We start from the raw sequence: 18794 nt of genomic DNA, 5'->3' as shown, positions 1-18794 counted from the left end.
AAGAGCAACTAAAAAAAAAAAAAGAAAAGAAAAGACTGGAACATCTAAACATTCAGAGTGAGAGGATTGAGATGACCCGAGGTTTGGTTTAGAGCTAACACTACGGAGCAGCAGGAGGCATGAAACACCGGTCACACGGATCAGGCGCGGGTTCCCTAAGAGCCGCCGACATCTGCAGCCGTCCGGGCCGTTTTCAGGCGGGCCAAACAAACACAGACAGTTGGAGACACTTGGGATCCCGCGTGCAGATCAAAGAGGATCAAGGATTTGGGTGGGGGGATCTGGGGAAACCAAGACAATGTTCTCTATAAGTCAGCCACTTCAGTATAATGTTCTAGTTCCAGATAATGACCAGAAATTCTGACTGGGAAGAGCTGCATTTAAAACTTTATAATGCAAAACAAAACTCCTTGAAAAAGGAAAGGTATTTCCTACAATGTACTGTTCTGCGTTAAGAGTGAAAAGGGACATTTCAACTCCTTTTTCTGTCAGCTGAAGCCGAGTTAAACTGTAGCTAAAGATTTCCTTCAGTGATTCAGCAAAAAAAACTCTGAAATCACTACAAGTTGGCTTCTAGTGGAAATACAGTTCATCTTTCTGTGTGGACTGACTGCAGGATTAGGAAGGAAGACAAAAATTAGAGTTGTTTCCACACCTGAGCCCTTTGACCTGGGTCTGAGTGCAGATTGTAGTCTTTTCTGATGCAGACAAGTGGCAGCTTTAGATCAGTGGAAAGTGTTTCCTTGGGCCTTATGTGTAAGGCATCCAAGTGGGAATGTAATATAAAGATGCAACAACAAAAGGAACCTTTAAGACACAGCTGGCTTAGAGGAAACACTGCGAGGTTAACTCGTGGGATTAGTGATTACCTCATTGAGGTAATGTTGCCACACCACACAAACTGGGCGACGCACTACTATCACCAATCACCACAAAAAGGCCACTCACTACGACTAAAGAATGAGAGTAGTATGGGAATCAGTTCAATCACTACAGTTTATACTCCCTCCCCTTCAAAAACTAATTACACCCTTTAATGAAAACACATGAAAACAAAGGTGCTCCGCTTTCCCAAGGCGGCTAGCTACTCGCCAAGTGGTTGTTAAGGCGACGGGTCAGATGTCATCAATCTGCGGACACCCGGGGCGAAATGGTGGGGTTTTAAAACAGAAGCAAAAAGAAATAGGAAAAAACAGTAATTAATGAGGACAGGAAACCTGGGTGGGTGAATATTTTCAAAATGAAATGAACAACCACCACAATCAACAGGCATCATGGTTACATGACTGCAGACATATCATTTCCATTGCATCTACTATTGACTGGTTACACAAATGTCATCGGATCTCTGCCGGAACGAATCTGAGCTTTGTAGTTACACAAAAACATCCTACGAAGGTGAATGATGCAGCTGACGCAGCACTAAGCAGAGCTACAGTAGCTACAAATGCAGTTGGACAGAGATGAGCTGCAAAGCTGCACTCTGGAAATCTAGAGAGCACGTTTCAGACATGTAACCTGTAACACTGCGGGCTTCATCCGTCTGCTAAACGAAATACTTTTTTTGCATTAAAACCTCGACTATGGGATTAAATGGGAGACAAAACGTCTTCAACTTGAGGATGGTGATTGCAAAATGAAAGAAAATCTGTATACAGTCATATCGTTGCAGGGTTTTGCAAATGATTTGTCATGTTACATAATAAGATTATACTTTAAAGTGACAAAAATAATTTAAGTACCGTTTTAACAGCCAAACTGGGGGAAAACATGCAGGACTTTAACTCTGAAATTATTTCTGAACTTCATTTCGCATCCTGAAAATCTTATTGCTTGTTTCTGAGCATACGATGAGCCTCAATGTGAGCTGCAACGCTCCCATTTCTCTGAAGGAGACGATCAATGATAGTTTAATGGAGGAAAGGCTTCATCTTGTGTTGCAGTTGTTTTTCTCTGTGGTTTATAAAGTACACTAAAGACCCCCACCCCAGCTTTTCCTGTGTCTCTTCAAGATCACTGAGCACGTTTTATCATGAGTGAGATCATATCAGACCAAATAAAGGCCTCTGCAGCCTGTTTATCACCTACAATGTGACTATTTCATGTTCCTGCAGAGCTATCTATATACATATATAATCATCAGCTTTTCTGATTCTTCTCATCACGCTGGCTTAGAAGTTACTCATTTGCGCTCATTTTTAACTTTCATTTAGTTGAAAGCTGTGTGTATTGGCGACGATAATTAAATGACTGATTTATTGCAATACCCTAAAAGGCAGGAGAAATCTCTAGTTTATCTATCAGGCTGCTGTAGCCTTCATGCATTTAAATCAGACCCGTTGGAAATTTTCTGCAGATGTTACAAAGTTGTGGTGTCTTATGAGACACACCCACGGAGGTAATATAATTATCTTTGGTCATATTTACCTCCCAGCAGTTTTACGTGATGAGGTATATGTCTGAAAGGGGCTCTGAAGTGATGTGGGCGACAGTTCCCATGAGAGGTCCAACATAACAGGACCATAACAGGACATGATGTCTCAGAGACTGAGACAGCTATCAGCAATGAAGATGGAGGTCAGAAAACACCTGAGTACAGATCAGATGTTTCTCTAAGATGAACGACTTCATTAGAGATCAATCCACTACAACCAAACCAACCCATGAACAGAAGAGCGCAAACAGTAAGAAAGAAAGAGAACAGAGGCCTAATGTTTAGCCGGGAACTGTCATCAGCCTTTCACACCAAGTTTCATGCGTCCCTGATAAGAGGCGGAGCCTAAGAGACAGGTGTGAAAGTGTGGGAGGGGTCACATGTGTGCGGTGGGGCTAGTCACCAGGGGCTCCGTGTGCTGCTTGAGCTCCTCCAGATGCTCTAATATATTCTTCTTTGTGATGATGCCCAACAAAATCCTGAAACACACACCTGTTACTCAGCAAAGTGCCCAAAAATGACAAACAAATGACAGCAAAAACAAAATAAACAACAAACAAAGAGAAACAGAGAGAGATCAGACAGCGGCAACACAAAACGTGCATAACAGGGAATAACATAAAATATTCAAACTGAAAAAACATAAAATGGACTTCAAAATCAGACAATTTAACACAAAACTACAAGACTCAACAAAAACAAATACATCCTATCTATATACTTTATCTATAAAGTATTTATGTAAATTCAAATGTAAATTATTTAACTGCAGTAACATTTGGCCAAATTCTAAGGTTTTGTTTCAATGAAAACTCTAATTGCTGGTTCTTCTCAGTTCTGAGCTTTGTTTTTGTGTAAAAACACATTTATGAGGTAATGTGTCACACAGTTTAACATTATTGTGATAAAGATGGGTATTTTAGTTTCAGGATCATCTCTGATAAACTTCTCTGCTGTTATAAGTGCTGACTAAAGAACCAAATGTATATTAATCCCCATCTGAAAATAGTTCCCTATAAATGCACTTTTTACAGATGTAAGATTCTCATCATCCAACTGTTTCAGGAAATAACTGAGCCTTTAAAAAATAGATAAATCTTACTGACAGATGATCTTGTGTTTTATGAAATTAGTTTTGCACTCAGATACACATAGAATAACACAGCACATCAGCTTTTGTATGAAAAACAACTTCTCTCTAGACGGTTCAGAACTGAAGAATTTATCTGCTATCATTCAATCAATCCTGCAGGTCCTACATCACACCAGCAGGTGGTTCTCTGGGAATCAAACCCAATCACAAGATATTTATCAAGCATAAAATTTCATACGCAGATATCAATTAATAAATTAAAAGGGGAAAATCCTTCTTCTTCATTATGCTGCTTCTCTCAGTTTCAGAACAAGTCAACGGTTTTTCTGACTGAAAATATTCTCCTAGCACGTTCTTCTGCTGAGGAGACTGTGTGTTATTGCTCAGTAGGAGGACAAATGGAGTGCAGCACAGCGGTTAGGCCAGGCCATGCAGATTACAGGATAAATCCAGGGATCCAGTCCATGCAACACCAGACAGTGTGTACATGTGTTCATCTGATGTTTGGCAACTTCAGACAGGTTAGTCGATGGTAACGACACCAAAAAAAATTCACCTCCACCTCTTCCACCCATCCTCTTTTCATTCCCTACTTACCCGTTGTGAGTGACCAGGCACTGCCGCAGGCCCAGCTTTCTGAAGATGTCCACCACGATCTCCATGGGGGTGTGGTCGGTGACGGTGAAGGGGCTCATGTCCAGGATGGAGCGCAGCTTTAAGGGCCGAGGGCTGTCGGCTGGCAGAGTGGGGGCATGCTGGGTGAAGTACACCCTGGAGTTCAACATGATGCCTTCCTGTTTACGACGGGCATTTTCTAACGAGAAAGAAAGAGGGACACATGTTATATGAGAGACGTGGAAAGATCAAAGTCCTATTCTTCTCTTGTGTTAAATTTTGCAATGAAATAGGCGACACAATTACCTATAGCTATGGTGATGTCCCTGCGCAGAGCAAAGCCCACCAGCCTCTGAGACTCTTTGGACACTATCACAGGGAAACCATTATAACTGGTTTCATTGATGATGCCCTGCAGCTCCTCCACCGTCAGGTCGTCCTGCGTCAGCACTGCTAACGGCGGGTCGCTCCGCCGTGGCCTCATCACCTCCCTGGCCAGTGTGGTGTGGGTGAATTCTTCCTTGGCATCAAGGAAAGGGTATCCGTTCAGGCGGATGTGGGCCTCATAGATTCCCTCACGGCCAAACGCGTCACCCACCCACTTGCTGGTCATGACAGCAGCCATGAGGGGGACAATGTACTCCAACCCGCCTGTCAGCTCAAAGACAATGACGACCAGGGAGACTGTCATACGGGTCACACCACCTACGAAGAATATTAGCCACATGAAGAGAATGAAACAAAAGCTTAGCTTCTATATTCACCAGAATTAATATTACGACATAAATGAACCAGAGAGGAGGCAAAAGTCACAAACCATATAAATCTGCCTCAGACTCATGCCTGTGTTGGCAAAGTGCACAAGTAGTATAAATCATTTACTTTCTTTAATTTTCTCTACTTATTTAACCTTTGCAGCGACTGGTTTCTGAATCAATTTTTTCAATAAATGGGGTTACAATAGCTCAATGTTATAAATAATGAACCTAGTTTACTGGTTTACAACTGAATTTTAAAGCGATAGCAGTATCCATGATTTTTTTTTTTTTTTTTTAAATCAATGTGTGACAAAGTGACAAATTTGTTTCGTATACTATCGTAAACTCAACAGTGAAACAAGGTTAATAGTTAAGAGGCAACATTACCAGCAAACTAAGCCTAAATGACAGTTTCTACAGCCATTAACCGTAACCATATTATCTGCTGACTCACCCAGACATGCTGCAGCTCCCACCATGGCGTAGAGCCCTGGAGTGATGCAGTCGGCTCCGACCTCACACCACTCTTTGAACAGGAACCAGTCATGGTGGTAATAAGCCAGCTGCTCCATGGCAATGCCAACAATTCGCCCTGCAATGGCACCAATGGCCATGCTGGGGATGAACAAGCCTGACGGTACCTGGAGGTGAAAATCATGATCTGGTTTTAGTTTAAATAGAGAAATGAGGGATAAAACATTTGGTGCGATGGAAAGAAGCATTCAGGGATCACCTTGAGTCCAAATGTGAATATGGTCATGATGATTTTAAAGATCAGTGCCAGGCAGAGCTGCCACATGGCAGAATAGACGCCGGGCCCTGCCGGCCGGTTGGGATTGTCAGTGAAAGCCTTACTTCCGTTCATCTGGCTACGGTACTGGCAGAGCTGCGACGACTCGAGTGGGCCGCAGTCTGTGAACAACTCCTTTATCAGCTCGCTGGTGTTCTGACGGGTGTATGGGTTCGGGAAAGCAACCACAGCTGTGATGGCAGCCACAAGAATCACCTCCAACACTGGGTACTTTCCTAAAGAGTGAGAGGCAACCCAGGGCTTTTTAGCAGGAAGATCTCAAAATAAATGCTGTTGCATCTTCAGGAAATTACAAAAGAAATGCCTCTAATTCACCAAAATTACTGAGTTGGACATCGTTTAAGTGTCACAGAAGACCATTGAAGAATGACAATGTCTTATCTGAGCTGTTAGTGAAGCAGAATTTCCAGAGATTCATCATCTCTGCTGTCATTTGATGCAGGTGAATCCTGAGCCAAGTATTTACCAAAGCGTGTTGACTTGCGTCGCCGGCACCAGGCAATGTTGGCTCGGATGAAGAAGGCTCCCCAGAGTCCTCCGAAAACTCCCAGCAGAATGAACGGGATGAGCTCAAACAGGTACCACGGAGTGTGGTACTCCACGTAGAACAGCACCAGACGGCTGTTACCAAAAGGGTTGATGGACCGCAAGACGAAGGCTGCCACGAGGGCAGCAAAGAAAGAGCGCCACAGCGTCTTGAGAGGAAAGTAGTAGCTCACCTGGAGGAGGGAGGAGAGTTTACAAGATCAGTTAAGTTTAATCCATTATCCTATTGCTTCCAGTACAGTACATGAGAATTTGTAACATGAAAATTAAGCTCTTGAGCAACAGATTGACCATGAGTGTAAAAGTGTCCTGTACCTCCTCCAAGCTGAAGAGAACTCCTCCTATTGGAGCTCCAAAAGCCACTGACACCCCAGCTGCTGATGCAGCAGAGAGAACCTGAAAACACAAAACAAACGCACATCTTTACTTCGAACCATAGTTCAATATTATAACGTTACTATACAATAAATAATGTCAGACAACCTAAATCGTATAAGCATCAAATTTGCTGTGGTTTTAATTACCACCTCTTCTCTCTCACCTCACGTTTCTTGGCCTCATTCTTGCTGTACTTGGGGAAGAGGTAGGAGAAGATATTCCCACAGCAGCAGGCCACGTGAACCAGGGGGCCTTCTTTCCCCAGGCTGAGTCCGGATGCCACCGCCAGCACTAGAGTAATGGTCTTAATCATCAAGGTCCATTTTCCCAGGTAGCCCCGGATGATAAACCCACTCAGGATGGTCTTGATCTGCGGGAAAAAGGTTGGGTAGATGGAAGCTTTAAATATGATATTCATTTTACACCCCGCACTCTCACAAAGGCAAGGAAGAACTTTATGGAGGAGCAAATGTTAGGTTACAATCCACAGCCATATATCTACTTAAATTATACAATCTGCTCAAAATAAGTTGAACAGTGAACACAATTCCCTTCTAATTAAAACGGAGAGACAGATTGTTGTACTTCCCACCCAGCGCTGCAGGACATGTTTTCATTTTTCTTATTAAATGACTGAATATTACATTTACCAAAGTAGTTGGCAATTATTTGCCTTTGAAAAATTTAAAGCTATCTTTCCTATTGTACTAGCTGACAGGAAATGAGGCAAACAAAGGGGGATGATGGCAACAGGATATTTATGCAACTTCTTTAATCTCTGAGCAAATTCATTCAGCTTTTGCTTCAACTACATGTCTCTCTGATTCTTTCCTTTATTCTCTTCCTGCCAACCAGCTAAAAGTCAACCTCTACCACACACTTTCACTGACAGTGCAGTTTTGCTTCTTGTTTCCAAGGCAACAAAAAGGAAAATTAGTTTGAAAGTGCGAAGCGTCAACCTCAAAATGGCTTTTTCACAGCGCGGTCAAAGCTGTGCTGTCTCTCCACTGCCTACCGAATTTACAATTTTAAGCCACTTCAAAGGCATTAAAGGGAAATCCACAAGCATGAAAAACACTGAGTGGATCCCAAAAAGTGCACATAACCAATTATATCACTGTCATGGTGGTCAGAGGCAGCTGCAGAGATTTCATGTGACGCTAGTAGGTTCTGACACCTGGAGTAAATCGGTGAAAGTACTGAGGCTTAAAACACAACATCAATAGTCCACAGAAATCCCACTCAGGCTCTGTTAGCCTGAGAGAGAAACTTTTTTAGTTTGAGAATTTGTGGTAAAGTGGCAGGTCTTTCACATATAGGTTTAAAACTTTACTATAGGGAAATAAGTTTCAGTTTGAAAAGAAGCAGCGCTTTAGCTGATCCTGTCCCTGTTGAATGGGATTCCCAGAAGAACTTCAATATACTGCTAAAGAGAGGATTTGAAACTGGACTGTCTATGCGACTACAAGAAAGTTCCAATTATACATAAAATAAGAGCTCTGTCTTCCTACCTCAGGGATCCCCGAACCACAGGCATAGGGAGCAAACACCTTTACCAGGCATACTGCCAGGAAAGCGAAGGACAAAGCCCAGTAAATGTACATGAAGTAGTTCATGATGTACGAGCCAGGACCCTAACAGGACGGGAAAAAGAGGGGAGGAGTTGGACCAAATGAATCAACACCTTGAAATGCAGCATCACCAAATATCATACGGTAAAACTTCTGGGTGTGAGTGAGAGCGCTAGCGAGCATGCACGTGTGCTGTGCGTGGTAGAAATACAAGTTATCGTTGTAAACTTTTTTTTGTTTCTTTCTAAATCCACATTTCTTTTTAGTAAAACAAAGGCCTGATGCTTCAATTTGTTTCTGTGCTTTCTGCTACATTTGAGGAAAATAATAATAACGAGGAAAACGTTTTTTTCCACTAAGCCTGACAGCAAACAGCATCAATAATGGATTAAAACAAGAGCACATCAGAAAAGAGGGGGACTTTTTACTGAAATATAATAACATGTTTGTATGGGAATGGAAAATAACAACAAAGGCTTTGTTCTTTTTCAAGTTGATGTACTCCATAAAATGATTTGATATACTGATGAGCCTCTGGTATGCCTGTGTTAGTCTACCTCAGCCTGCCCGAGTATTAGCTCAGCCCAGCTCTTCCATTGGGGACACTTGTCCCGCTCAGCGAAGGTGGTCTCATTGGACGTCCAACAGCACTGCTCGTGGTTGAACCACATGGCGCTCAGACAAACTCCCTCCTTCAGGTCGTTCATCCAATCAGCAGCAATGTCAATAAGGCCAGCCAAAGCACCTGGCAGGAGGAGGAAGAGGAGGAAGGAAAATAGAGGGCAAAGAGATAAAGAGAGAAGAAATAGAAAGGTGTTTGTTGGCAGTTAGCCGCTACTTACTGCTACCCAATACTACTACTTGCTCAATAACTTGTCCTGTCATCCAAAAATCTTTTCCCTGCAGTCAAAGAACAAGGAGACAAGTGAAATGCTCCTATGTGCTAAATGAAATTAAATCCTCAATTTCATATTTAAGTCCGTTCTCTTCCAGGTCAGATGAGTCTGAGGATGTTACAGACCGGGAACACCATGGACTGATTTCTAATTTCTCTTTTTTGAACTTAGAGACACTTCAATAAAAAAAGAAATAACAAAACAGCTTCACTTGAACTAGCTGCCCCTCACTGGGCGATACAAAGGCTAGTGGGTTAGGTTTCTTTTCATAAGTCATAAAAATATAAACAATTTTTGAGATTCAAGGTCTGTTAAAAAAGTGTGCACGTGAACAGTGGGTGAAAAGAGAGCAAAAGAAAGAAGAGAAAAGCTGGAAGACTGAGCGTGGGCTGCCTGAGGCGAAGCATGTGAGCGGAGATGACAGCTGTGTGTTTGTACAAAGTGTGCAAATGTGTGTTACCGGAGGCCAAGCCAGTCAGCGTCACCACCAGCCAACCAGACCAGGCATCGTACAGGCTCTTTGTGAACTCCCAGGCTGATTCCTTTTTCTTACTATTTATCTGAAAACACAGGAGGGGAAGGGGGTGGTCATAAGATTTTTGTATTTATACTGGCAGTGATGCAAGTGGGTCAAAGGGTTGAATGATAAGTGCCATTCATTAGCTCCTGTGTAACAATTTCTATTGCTGCTTCAATAAAACTGCCGATAGCATTATAAACTGTTTGGCAGGCAAGATGGGGTTATAAAAAAATGTTTGACCAACTATTCAAATACAATGCTCAGAGTTATCAGGAGCAGGAAACTGAGTCAATATTTATATAGAAATGTTTACAGGTCAGGTTACAGTTTATTGTGTCCATTCCTTCATCATTTATTGAATAAGGCCAAGGTAAGGTTCATTGTTGAACTTGATCTTCAACTTCTGACTGTAGCGCAAAAAATTCCAGTTCAGTGGATTTTAATAGAAATGTATGTCCTTTCAATCTGCAATAAAAAAATCCTGTTTGCCTTAATTTATTCTAATTTCAAGGCAGGAAACACCGATTTAAAAAAATGATGGTAAATGATTCTTCTTCTTTGGTTTTCTGCTGATCATGTTATATTTTCTAGAGGCAGGTTGCGCTACTTTCCTCCATTGCTAAGCTACCAAGGCTAAAACTGCTGACCTTAACAACCCAGTTCTTCTTTTGTGTTGTTCTTCTGTTTGCATGAAATGTACCACACATCCCTTCGTGGGATTTTTCGCTGACACCAGTTCATTTGAGAGCTTTTTAAAACTGGAAACAGGCCAAGTTAGAAAAACTGACACCTGAGCAGAACCTCGTGTCTTCAATTCCTCATACAAAGTGTAAGAGTTTAAAGACACGTCAAAGAAACAAAACAGTGGAGGAGAAACTGGGCAGGTGGTGTGATGCAGTAGGATATCATAGCCAATCAAAACATTTTGTGTGGGCCATAATATGGAGGCCTTTAAGATTTAAGGGGTCCTCACCTTTCTGTGTCTCTCGCGATCCTTGCACTTCTCACGCACCCAGTCGATGGTGTGGAAGTCATCGTAGGTCCCCACACCAGGAATGGGCTCCTCTAGGAAGTCCAACAGATGAGTGGAGCTGCTGGCAGCGCCGCCCCCGTTAGACATGGCGTAGTTAGACCCTGAGGAGGAAAAACAGACAGAAATCATTCATTAAACAAAACACAGTTTGACACATACACATGAAAGCTTATTTGCCAAGAGAAACCTGTTGCTGATCCATGCAGGGTTAGATCCAACTAACCGTTAACAAACACTGTAAAATATTTTCACAAGGTTAAAACAAAAAACATTGTGATTGTGATATGGTAACTTTGGCTGATCTGACCTATTGATTAAAAAGAATAAATAAATAAAACTAATAAAAGATCATTCAGTGCACTGCCTGCTGCTGGCTGCACATCAGCACTACATCACCATTAGAAACACTGCAGAGCTCACCACACGGTCCTCACTGTTTTGAAGCTATGAGGCCTGTCGTCAATCATCTCATATGGAACAAAGCCCCCAAGGTAGTGGATGTTTTTGTGCCCTGCTGAAACTGTGCTGAAACGCCTTTTAACCACCATTTTAGACAGACTACCACAATGCCATCCCTGCTGGTCTGAGATGCAGATCACCATGTGTGGGAGGGACTGTTTTGTGCTTTCAAAATGTCAATCAGTTGTCTGTACTGAAATCTCTTTCTGTACTAACCAAACCAGCGATTCAAAGTAGTAGATTTTAATCAAATTTAAACCCTTTAACAGGGACTGTTATACTGGATGTCTGGCAGTCTCATTAGTGCTGGTCTGTAGGGTCAGTAACAACTATGATGAGTTGGATTAGTAAAAGCAGACATTAGCATTTAGAGCAAACAGTGTCCAATCCATTTAAAATAAATCAGGACGCTGAGTTTGTTCATAACAGTCACATGATTCATAAACATCGGTGGTCACTTCTGAAGGGACAGGAGAACATACAGGGTGACTCATATCTACACACATATACATAATATGTACACAGTGAGCAGAACAGAGAGAGTGATCGTAGCCAAGAGGGATAATCTAAATGCCTCTTTTCTGAGAGGAGAAAAAATTAGTTGTACAGCGACTACTTGATTTTGTTGGCTGATGTAGCTGTGACAAGAAATTATACATATATGCATGCTATGGCATACTGTAGTTCTACTAATATTTAGCAGTGCGATTCCAACAAGTGTAAGAGCCTTTGCCTTTTATTTCAGCTTTAAAATGCAGCGTCACATGTTCAATCTGTTTGATAAATAAGGATAAACCCATCCTTCAATATGTGCCATTGGCTGAGGAACTGAGCCTCAGCTTCCTACATGTGATGACACAAATATGTGACACTTTATGCCTTTACACAAAGGCAACACTGTGCGCAAATATGAGAGGGGACAGACACAATAGTTTAAGCTACTGATTTAGTGTTCAAACATCGTCAACATTTTCCCCTGCAACTGAGACATAAGCAGAGGATAGAGCCTGATTCTCAAAGACACTCTACATCATGAATGTGGGCTGGGACAGCGTCTTAGAAACCACACTTATTAGCTCACATCACTCCCTTTGGTGTTTGCTGGCATATTGGGAGAGGTGAAATTAGTTGAAACTCTTTGATGGGAATTTCTGTGAGAAGGAGAAATAAAATGGCCAAGCATCTGACCAACCAATACAAGCCCTGTCTAGTTAAGAGAAATGAAACTGAGAGCATAAGCTACATCTGTGGCAGGAAGAGTGATAAAATCTTCCCCATTTTGATTTTGGTGACAGCTGCAGTCTGGGCTGTTGGGACAGACTGACGAGGGGGGTGGGCAGCGATGACTCAGTTGTTGACTCATGAATAGTAGCGGTTTGTTATGGAATCAGCTCTTTTTGTGTGATTGAAATGCAAGAATTAATGATAGAGCTTTATAATTTCAAAGAAAAAGACCAAAAATGCCAAATACGTCATTTATCAGTGGAATTACTGTCCCTCCAGTGCCACTGTAGATGATGAATCTTTCAACTTGAAAAACAAGAGAAACAAATGTAAATGTGAAACAACAAATTATTCTCTAGAAACAGACTTGTGCAATATCTGCCGCAAATGTCATCCACAGCAATGGATAGTCTTAGTGGTACAAATCTATGAATACAACCAAGCACAAAGATACGACTGCTGCTCTGTATCACCATCACTACAGCAAAATGTACTGCTTGCTCCTAAACGATCTACATGCTTTTTGTTCATGCAAACATTTTCATCTGCGACACTGAAAACGTAGAATTTCTCCAGACAAGCGCCTCCTGATGATGCTGCTGCACTCCTGGCACCGATCAGCCAAGACTAGAAGGCAGAGCCAAGAGAAGGTGATGCAACGGAAATATAAACTAGAGGCGACTGCGTGCGATTGTGTCGCCAGCATCACACTCCAAGGCACACAGACAGAAGGCAAGCATTAGTACAGTGAGACAGCTCCTGCACAGCCTGCATAAAGGACAAAAAGCTGTGTCATGCACACACAGCTATGTGGACTGTCAATAATACCTGTTCTCTAAAAAGGAGAGCTTTTCATATCTGTGTGACTGAGCTAGGAAATGATTACCAGCCAGTTGCTTGTTCAAAGGTTTGTAAATATCTTTTAAAAAAATATTCAGGTTTACATAAGTCCAACTTGTACGTTCCTGTGTATTAGAGCCTACTATACTACTGTTAAGTAAATCAGATCAGCTTTAGAGGCAGCTGTCTGGTACAGTGTGGGTCAGCAGGGTTAGTCTGCTCAGCCATCATGTGATCAGCATCATAAACTGACTCCGACAGCCTCCTTACAGCCTGAAGAGCCCCGTTGTTCAGGCCGATGACCGGACGGCAGGAATCCCTGAAGTCACCCCAACGGCTGAGGGATCAATGATCAAAGTCTGAGCACCCAAAGGCCCTTCTTACACAACTTTCCTCCATGTGTTTACACAACAGATTGGTTTTTGTTATTCAAACAAGGCCACCTCTTTCAGTGTGGCCACTGCTGGATGAAGTGGAGATGGGCAGCAGCGGATGTGTCCTCATCTCACCGCTCACCCTCCTTAACAATCTAACAAGGCCAGGAGGAGCTGAGAGCTCCCAAAAGGAAAACTCCACGAACGCCACACAAGAAAGACAAATAAGCATCAGATAGATTTGCTGTAAAATGTTATGTGTGACAGACACGGTCCTGAATCTGGCCAACAGGTGTCCCCACACTGCAGGAAGGATGATTTGCAAACAGCCTGGCTTTGCACTTTGAACGTCCACATACATGGCAGTTGCATGTGTCTCTGTGAGGACATTTAAAATGGATGCCCATGATTTCTCTGGTTTTTGCTGCTGCTTTAAAGGCCAAAACCTTCACACTCAATGAGCCCCTTTCTTTATCTGCCCTCTCAGTCTGACGTGCACACACACACTGCAGGTTAATCATCAACACAGGTGGATGGTGAAACATGCAGCCTCGTCATCAGCAGTGGCTGCTCCTATAATCCGACTAACCCTGCGGTTCGCCCGGTCTCACCGCCAGCAGAGGAGCCGTATGGAAGGAGGAGGAGGAGGGCGGCCTCCTTCATCACGGACCGAAGAGAAAAGGGGATGTGGCGTACCTTTTTTAGGGATCTCCTGCAGCGGGATGGTGTCCCCTCCCCCGTCGTAGGGCAAATAGGGGTCGGCCGCCGCGTCCTCCTCCTCCATGTTGACAGGCGAGCAGAGGCTAGGCTAAGCTAGGCTAGGCTAATCTAAGCTAGGCTTCACTGCGCGCTGCTCGATGTGTGTGTGTCGTTAGCTGCCGCTGCCATGTTTACCAGAGGAGGACAAGCGGAGTGTGTTTGTGTGTTTCTGTGTGTGTGTGTGTGTGTGTATGTTCTCCCTCCCTTTCCTTTCTCCCTTCACTGCAGCAGCTGACTAGAGCTGGTGACGTCATCTCACACACGCGGGTGCACGCACACACACACACCGGTCGGCCCCGCCGGCTTGGTTGCTAGGGGAGATCAGGGAGCCCGGCCTGCCTTATGGAAGAGACCATGTTGATGGGTCGAAGGGGTGTGTGTGTGTGTGTGTGTGTGTGTGTGTGTGTGACTGGAATGGAATATTCCATTTTGAAGCAGAGCAGGGGAGTTATAACGGGGAGGAGGGGGCTAAAAGTGAGTTTACACTAACAGACAAACAAACAATCGTTATAAAATACAGTTTTAGCAATAAGATTTTAACCACCATTTGCAGTAGAAATAAAAATATTAGTGTCACTTTTTAAGTGCAAGAAACTTGAACCTCACCTGCCAACATTCACATTCATCTAATTTGTATTTAGTATTGGTATATTAAAACAAATCTGAACAACTGAAATAAATGAGTAATTTACTGAATATAAGATTAACCGTCTCTAGCTGCATTATCACCAACATTAGAATATCCCTGCATAAATGAATAATGAAAGTTACCATTAGCTCTCTCTCTTATGCCGACATTATTGTATGAACTTGAGAGAAAAAGAGTTCACTATTAACTGGCTATTTAATCATTGCAGAAAACCAATCTGATAATACGACCGACAGGACACTGAGCCAGACCACAGGCTGATAATCAACTAGCTTCTATTTTGAAGATGTCACCTTGGACTCTGGAAGTTTTTGAAAGGTGTTTTGTTTTGTATTTTCTGACATTTCAGTGACTAGGATCAATAGGCAAAGTATTCTGTTGATTAATCAGTGATGGAAATAATCGTTAGTTGCAGGTTGAACACCACATACTGGATCAGTTTTATGGCCAATATCCATCTTATAACTGTAAATCAGCTAAAATCAATAAAGTTTCATTTTCAGTAACAATCTAAAGTTACATTAATTTGATCACAGCAGTAGTAACAAATTCCACATAAGTGACAAGCTCATTTGGAGTAAAAATCCACCTGTTCAATGCAATGAAATATAAAGATTTTAGAGAGGGAAGAGCAGTGGCGTCAGATTGAATCACCACAGAGAGAGAAAAGAACAAAAACAGATTTGTGCATCTGTAGCTGCAGCCCTGAAGGGTAAAGGATAAACCGTTGCAAAGCGGTCCTTTTTCCCCCATTCAAGTCAACATCACTTCAAATCATATGAAAGAGAGCTTTGTGATCGCTGCAACAAGAATTGGACTTGTTAACTTTGGTTATTTATGAATAAATGTCATTGCACCCGCTACCTCATCTGAAAGTGTATTAAAAAGTGTATCAAAAGGTGGATGCACTGTCAAAAAATATTGTAGCTGTTAAGTTCTCCTGTCTCCTTTTGAATTTTCAGGAAGGATACCAAACAACATGTGAGACATCATCTAGACGTCCTATACGGAGGAACACCCCCTTTTCCACCCATTGCACTACTCAGAACTAAATTCCACGGGTTAAATGTTAAAGAGGTCACACTGTCCCTGCATTTAAAGGAAGTGGTGTTTTGTAAACTTGGTGTAATCATGTGATGTTATCCAACAATGAAACCAAGTCTTGTCCTGTCTTCATTGCAGTTCCCAGTCTTAAACTTTGGCACTCTAAAATTTTGCTAGGCCTATAATCTAAAACAGCCTATAATATCTCAGACCTCCATGCCCCTTACCTTTTAGCAGGGCTCCTGTTGCTAGGCAATGCCACAGGTGATGTCAGCCATAGCTTGTTATCAATGTCCTAAATAAGTCCCTTCAGGACACGAAGACAACAAAACCACAACATGAGGGTTGAAATGGGAAAGTCTCTGCAGTTTCTATAATCCAGTCAGTCAAAAGAAACCAATGTAAATGTGTTGCAGCTCAAGAGGCAAAGTTTTCCACCGGCAGTAAAAAGTTTCAGCGAAAATCTCCATGAGGCTGTGGAATGAGCCGGCCCCTTGCTCACACTTCAGATTTAACTGAGGAGAGCTTTACAAGCTTTCCGGTGAACCCACCCCTCACCATTACGTAAAAATAGCAAGGGGAGGCAGAGACAGGCAGCACACCAACTTCAAGGAGGGGACGTTCACTCTGAGATTTCCTGAAACACCAGCTCACGCTGACTGGCAGCCAAACTGGTTCATGGGAATGCAAGTGAACAGCTAGGTTTCATACACAAATCTAGCCAGATGACAAAGTTAGGCGAGGCCTACAGTAATAAATCAGCACAATCCTCCATGGTGACATGGTAGTGTCACACATGTCACACTTCACTGAAGCTCACTTCATATTTGTCGAATTAATGACAGTGTAAGTGTTGGTGGGTTAGAGTTACTGTGTGCTTTCATTTTTCGTGGTTAACAGCCCCGTCTAGTGGCTAACAGTCCCCGGGTCTAGTTTCAGAGTAATAGGAGAATAATCACCAGGCTGAAATGTAAGACAGTCCTTCTTACATAAATACACATACAGCATAGGAGCACAACCTCTGTTAATACAAGAGGTTACAACACAAAAGAAAAATAAAGATGTGAAATTATCTGCTGATCCCCTTACTTTCCACGAAACTCCAACCACATGTTAAAGTTCACACTCGTCCACATGACCCGTCACTGCAAAACAGGATCAACTGTGATCGAAAACTAAGCTTAAAGAAAGATGCACCACAGGAGCAAAGATTCAGATAATAGTCAAGAGCCAATAACAGTCAAAGCTAAAGAAATGAGGAAACATGAGCGGAGCAAACAGGATGCAGCAGATCAGATGGTGTGAGGACACCAGATGTACGAGTCTGAGAGCCAACAGACACCAGAATGAATGAATGAAAGGGCCTGTGTTGGTATGACAGGAATGAGCATGGTAGCTGGAAAAGCAGAATCATAATTGGCACCACCAGCAGCATTCTCATATGAAGGAGATAATGATTTCATTTTTCTAACTCAGCAGAAAACATAAAAGTGCAGGACACTCTTTTACAAGCGCCTCATAAATCATTGTTTTAGCTAATAAGCTAAAATCACTGTCTCACTTGTACACCATGAGCCACCTAACCTGTTCTATATTTAGCCAGCCAATGACGCATTTATGAATACAAGGAAAAGAACCTGAGGCTCTGCCACGTGTCTGTTTTGTTATTACACTAATCTTTAATTGCTACCTGACAGGAAAGTCTACATAAGGCAGACGGCAGAAAGGAGGAGGAACAGAAAACAAAGAACAAAGTATCACAATAGTTGCTCAGGGAACAAAGTAAAGTGCAGGATACCGGAAGTAAGTAGGTGTAAGAGGTGAAAGGTCAAGGTCAAGAGGAAAAAGATGGTGGACAGACACAAAATTTACATTTTACAGTTTTGGACTGTACTTAACATTACAACAAGATAAATGTTTGTAGGCAAAAAATGTACTTGAAAGTAATTAAATAGACCCCCTATGAGCCCCACAGATGGTAAGTTATTGATTAGTTAAAGGGAAATAAACAAGGAGTTAATTAGATATGAATTTATTTATTTAGTATGTAGATTCGACAGATATGTTAATAACTAAACAATAATAAATATGCACAGATAGGTGAAAAACAGGTAAATGAATCAATATAAATAAATGTAATTATTCACAATTTCAGGTGATTTTTTTTTTTCAATTTCATTTAGTTTATCCTCAATTGAGTTTTAAAAATATTTTTCAGGTAACAAAACTTTGCAGCTGGAAGTTCTGAATAAGCTTGTAAACTGATGTTTAGTTAAAATTATTTGAGGACCAAAACATACAAAACTTAAGTCACCTGAACCAGCTCTATGTTGAATGAAGACAGTGAGATGTTTTGTGCCATTTGTGAGGCTCAGTAGGTGAAAATGGGAGCAGGTAGGCCATCTTGAATGAAGCTGCGTAGCTGGTGTCTGAAGGGTGTGACCAGGCAACATGTGGAGCAGATGAAGGGGCAGATGGCAGAGCAATCAGAGGGCAGCAGCTCACACAAAGGGACACACACTTGATGCATCTTGACATCAGCAGTGAGGTGATTCACAGCCAAGACAGCATGTCCCTGCTTTGACTGGCCAACCATGAACCAGAAGACAATCGATTTTGGGTTTGAAGCGGAGCAACACAAAGATCAGCGAGTAGTGGGAGGCTGATGGAGATTTCAAGAAAAGATCCTATCAGATTGGAGTGTAAGGGCTGAGGTCCATCAAGCCTGAATCATGGAGGGGGAGGTCAAGAGATCCAGATCTGGGACCAATGACACTTGCTTGGTATCCC

At 42.3% G+C, this 18794-nt stretch overlaps 1 protein-coding gene across 7 annotated transcripts in view; it reads right to left on the bottom strand.

The window, feature by feature from the left end:
* The window catches only part of clcn3 (chloride channel 3), a 28201-nt gene that overhangs the window by 4716 nt on the left and 4691 nt on the right, over window positions 1-18794 (bottom strand). The window contains exons 3-15 of one of the 7 annotated variants that reach the window (XM_029526820.1): window positions 10596-10756; window positions 9563-9662; window positions 8764-8951; window positions 8147-8269; window positions 6799-7005; window positions 6573-6653; window positions 6178-6430; window positions 5634-5926; window positions 5355-5541; window positions 4449-4847; window positions 4125-4341; window positions 2838-2913; window positions 1093-1130 (exon numbers count right to left, since the gene is read on the bottom strand). In XM_029526820.1, the coding sequence (XP_029382680.1) occupies window positions 1116-1130; window positions 2838-2913; window positions 4125-4341; window positions 4449-4847; window positions 5355-5541; window positions 5634-5926; window positions 6178-6430; window positions 6573-6653; window positions 6799-7005; window positions 8147-8269; window positions 8764-8951; window positions 9563-9662; window positions 10596-10756 (2300 nt within the window). In that variant the 3' untranslated portion in view covers window positions 1093-1115. Of the gene's footprint in view, window positions 1-1092; window positions 1131-2837; window positions 2914-4124; window positions 4342-4448; window positions 4848-5354; window positions 5542-5633; window positions 5927-6177; window positions 6431-6572; window positions 6654-6798; window positions 7006-8146; window positions 8270-8763; window positions 8952-9562; window positions 9663-10595; window positions 10757-14248; window positions 14527-16231; window positions 16605-17093; window positions 17168-18794 lie in introns of those variants that run through there. The other 6 variants (XM_029526823.1, XM_029526822.1, XM_029526819.1 and 3 more) reach the window with 6 other exon arrangements.

The sequence above is a fragment of the Echeneis naucrates genome, chromosome 18, assembly GCF_900963305.1.
Source record: "Echeneis naucrates chromosome 18, fEcheNa1.1, whole genome shotgun sequence".
Classification (NCBI taxonomy): Eukaryota; Metazoa; Chordata; class Actinopteri; order Carangiformes; family Echeneidae; genus Echeneis; species Echeneis naucrates.
The sequence above is the reverse complement of the archived record's forward strand: the minus strand, read 5'-3'. Positions and strand labels throughout refer to the sequence as shown.